Here is a 4,373-nt window from a genome sequence, read left to right as displayed (position 1 = left end):
ATTGGGAAACCTGTTTAGCGCACACTAGTGGCCCACTAAAGGTCTTAAACCACTTTTGTGAGCCAATAGGAAGAAAATGTTCATGGACATGAGGATGCTGTGGGCGACAGGCCATAGCAAACACTTATAGAACATGCAAAGGTAAGTAAGAAGTAGGTGATTTAAGTTACTTAATTTAAGAAATTAGAAAATCCAATTGTAGTTTTGTGTTGGCATCCTACGGGTACTTATGTACCTCATGCATACGCCCTCTATACAAGATTTGCAGGTGGTCAGCAAGGCGCCAGTACTAATAGAGTAGCAAAAGGACACCATGACCCTTACAAATACTTCATGATATACTCACCACACACTCAACAATGGTACGCTCCATTATCACGACGTCCCTTGAGGTGACCACATGAGTTTTAGGGAACTGCAAGACAAACCTATCTCCCCTTAGGATGTCCCATGAGTCTAAGCAATCCAAAAACCCAACAGAACCCCAAAAAGAGGGCTTGACCCATACTGTTGCTGTGGGTTTCCTTTCAGAAATAAAACATCCATCCATCCTTTGTTTATTATACATTTACCCTCTTAACCTTTGTGCTATCTTATGGGGTCCAGATGACCCAAGTCTTACATTGACGTGTTATCCCTCCCGTGACATACCTAGAATAGCACAAGTGTTAGAGTTTTATATGTATGTATTTTCATGTATTGTACTGACTCTTTTCTCTTTGGTTCTGTGTCTTCCAGGCGTTCGCCGTCTTCCAGAGATCGACCAGCGAGCCAGCGCCAACGTCCACTACACCCTGCTGATTGCGTGTGTGCTGGTGGCGTTCTTCCTGGGCGCCATCCTGTCGGGTTTCCTGGTGTCGTGCTACTGCAGCCGCAGCTCCTCGCATCGGGCCAGGAGGCTGGGAAAGGACCCCGAAGCGTCCCTGCCGCACGCCCTGTCGCTGCGATCCCTGGCTAAACTCAACGGGCTGCTGGACGGACAACCAAAGGTTGGTAGAGGTTTAACTCGGAGGCTGCAGTTTTTATTCTCTCCCCCTGTTTGATGCTCACCAGGGACACTTTTGAAATGCCAGAAAATGCTAAAGTAAAAAGGAAGCTGCTTTTGCAGGATTATGACTGGAGGCGGAGTGTTCAGCTTCATGGAAAGTCAAAGCAGAGATTTTAGCTTATCATACACACCGCTGATTGTTTCTCTTTTTTTCATGCATTTTAAGTAGATTTTTGAGATTATATAAACAAGCTTAGAGGCTATAACACATATAGCTGGATTTTAAGAAGCATTAATATTCATCTTCTCCTCCTCCCTTCTCCCAGTGGGAAAGCGAGGGGAACATTATAAGCTACACTTTTATACATTACCATTGACTCTCTTATTGTTTAGTAGCAACTTCTGGTTTTTGACTTTACTGCATCAGAACTTTTACCAGAATCTAGACTTTTATCTGGATTACTCTTCTTGAAATGCTCCATTTTCATCAAGGAAATCACAAATAATTGTAGAGATTATTTCATGTTTATCTCCATCTAAGTACTAATTGTGTGAATTTTTAGTAAGCATTCACTCTATAGTCATTCTTCCAAACCTTTCTGTACGTTTTCAGGCACATAAAAACGTAATCACACTTTCAGCAATCTTTGTATCAAAACATTCAGCTCGTTCAGGACATTACTGCTCGTATTTTTGGTATTCATAAACTTTACAGTTTTTGAAATATTGAACAAAATATGAATGAGAAAGTCTTCAAATTTCAAAATTTTAAGTAGATTAACAACAAATCTTTAAAAATATCCATGTTTTTATCTTTATAGTCATTTTCAAAAAAATTGAAGTTTAGCTAATATTTTTCAAACATGCAAATATTTTTTGTCTGGTGAGAATTTTTAGGCTAATTCAGAGTTTAGCTAATATGTTAGCAACATGCTAATATTTTTGGGTAATTTGCTATCTACTGAGGTTTTTTTAAATCTAATTTAGAGTTTAGCTTCTATTTTATCAACATGCTAACGTTTTTATCTATATAATCTGGTTTACTGAGGAATTTTAGACTACTTTTGAGTTTAGCTAATATTTTTCTAACATGCTAACGTTTTTGTCTAGTGAGTTATTTTAGGCTAATTTAGAGTTTAGCTAATATGTTAGCAACACGCTAACATTTTTATCTAATCTGGTTTACTGAGGAATTTTAGACTACATTTGAGTTTAGCTAATATTTTTCCAACATAAGAATATTTTTTGTCTAGTGAGGTTTTTATGCTAATTTAGAGTTTAGCTAATATGTTAGCAACATGTTAATATTTTTGGCTAATTTTCTATCTACTGAGGTTTTTTTTTAAATCTAATTTAGAGTTTAGCTGATATGTTAGCAACATGCTAACTTTTTTGGATAAGTGGTTATGTACCGTGTTTGTTTTAATGCTCATTTCTAGTTTAGCTTCTATTTTATCAACATGCTAACATTTTTATCTAATCTGGTTTACTGAGGAATTTTAGGCTACTTTTGAGTCCAGCTAATATTTTAGCAACATGCTAACGTTTTTGACTAATTTGGTTTACTGTTTTAGGCTACTTCGGAACTTAGCTAGTATTTATGCAATGTGCTACCTTTTTTTTTTTGGCTAATTTGGCGTATACTTAGGTTTTTTGGACGAATTTAGAGTTTAGCTCCTATTTAAGCAACACACTAAAATGTTTTTTTTTCTAAATTTCGAATGTCTTAGGGACTTTTAAGCAATTTTACTGCAATTTCTTTCAGAAATTTAGGTCAACTTCAGTGCTCTTTCATAGCGATTTAACAAAATTTACTGTCTTTTTTGGCAAATTTAACATTTTGCAATTAGCTTTTGCATTTTCAGCAATTATAGTAAACTGCTTTGCCTTTTTCAGCAAAAGCATTTACACGCATTATCACAGGTAATGGAACATTCCTAATTTTATATATTTTTTTCTTTTTGTCACAAAAAAATAAGATTTTTTTTAAAACAGTAAAATCAGCTAATTTTATCGTGCTCATTCAATGCAAAACGTGGATAGTGAGTTATCTAGACTCTAATGTGATGCAAGCTGGTAAAATTTTACTTTAAATAGATGTTAAGAACCAGATTATATAAATATTTGACATTTTTTTGATAAAGTAAAGTTACGGGTGGCATTATATAAAAACACTTCTTCATTCACTTCATGCAAGTAATTCATCTCTATTAGAGAATTATTATATTTAATGGATTCATTATGTGTAAGTGCAGATATGGCTATTTATGATTGGGAGCAATTATGTCAAGAAGATCAATTTGTTAATTAATATCCTAAATAGATTTGAATTATCTGTAATCCTTTTTTAATTGTCTTTTTTTCTTTGTGTTTGAAATAAACCAATCAAAAGGCTGAAACATAAACGTACACCTCAGTTGATTGTTTTTTGTTTTTTTTGGTTTGAATTTTTACCGTCTTTGTTTTCGTACAGGAAGACAAACTGGATGTCTCCACCCCGAAAATGTACAGTTCTTTCATTCCCAACGGGCGGGCCGAGCCTCACCTTCACACCCCCGGCCACCAGGGCCTGCAGCTGGGGGACCCCGAGCTCAGCCTGTCCCAGGTAAGAAGGCTCAGATGGGACGATGTTAGTTAACATTAAACTCTCCATGATTTTCTAGTTGGAAATCCTGAATATGTGGAATAATGTTCAAAATCCAAACAGGTTTTTTATGCCTTTTAGAGGATTAAAATGTGGGAATGTGTTTATGATTCCACAAAAGGTGGGATAAGTGGCGATAGGTGGTCTACGGTTGCACAAACTAATCAAATAAAGCATTTTATACATTAAACCCTTTAACCTCCTGCTCAGCCAGATGGTAGAACACTTTTAGAAAACTTACTTTTAAAAACATTGAGTGATTTTAAAAGTCAACTAATTATCAATACCACTACATTTACTGCACTGAAACTATTTTATGTGATATTGGGTGTATTTTATTTTGAAAGGACGTCATTTAAACCTCTGTCAAAGGTTAAAAAAAAAGCATTGTCATGTTTTGTGGGCACCAATTATATTTTTTAGAGCACAAATTACTATTTTGTGTGGACAAATTTGTATTTTGTGGGCAAAAAATAACATTTTGTGGCACAAATTACTGTTTTGTGGGCACAAGTTGGCAATTTTTGGCACAAATTGGTATTTTCTATCCACAAATGAGTGTTTTGTGGGCATAAATTAGTATTTTGTGGGCACTAATAAGTAAATTGTGGGCGAAATATTTTATTTTGTTGAGAAATTTGTGTTTAGTGGGAAAAAATAGTATTTTGTGGGCACAAATTGGTATTTTTTATGCATAAAGTTGTATTTTTTTAACCACAAATTTGGGTTTTGTGGGCAAAA

The 4,373-nt window shown here is 35.1% G+C and overlaps 1 protein-coding gene across 1 annotated transcript in view; it reads left to right on the top strand.

The window, feature by feature from the left end:
* The window catches only part of LOC112162452 (semaphorin-6C), a gene marked incomplete in the record, with an annotated part of 81,229 nt that overhangs the window by 72,986 nt on the left and 3,870 nt on the right, over window positions 1-4,373 (top strand). Inside the window, 2 exon segments of the mRNA XM_024298234.2 lie at window positions 739-989; window positions 3,462-3,593. Coding sequence (XP_024154002.1) covers window positions 739-989; window positions 3,462-3,593 — 383 coding nt within the window.

Source organism: Oryzias melastigma, linkage group LG11 (assembly GCF_002922805.2).
Source record: "Oryzias melastigma strain HK-1 linkage group LG11, ASM292280v2, whole genome shotgun sequence".
Classification (NCBI taxonomy): domain Eukaryota; kingdom Metazoa; phylum Chordata; class Actinopteri; order Beloniformes; family Adrianichthyidae; genus Oryzias; species Oryzias melastigma.
The sequence above is the reverse complement of the archived record's forward strand: the minus strand, read 5'-3'. Positions and strand labels throughout refer to the sequence as shown.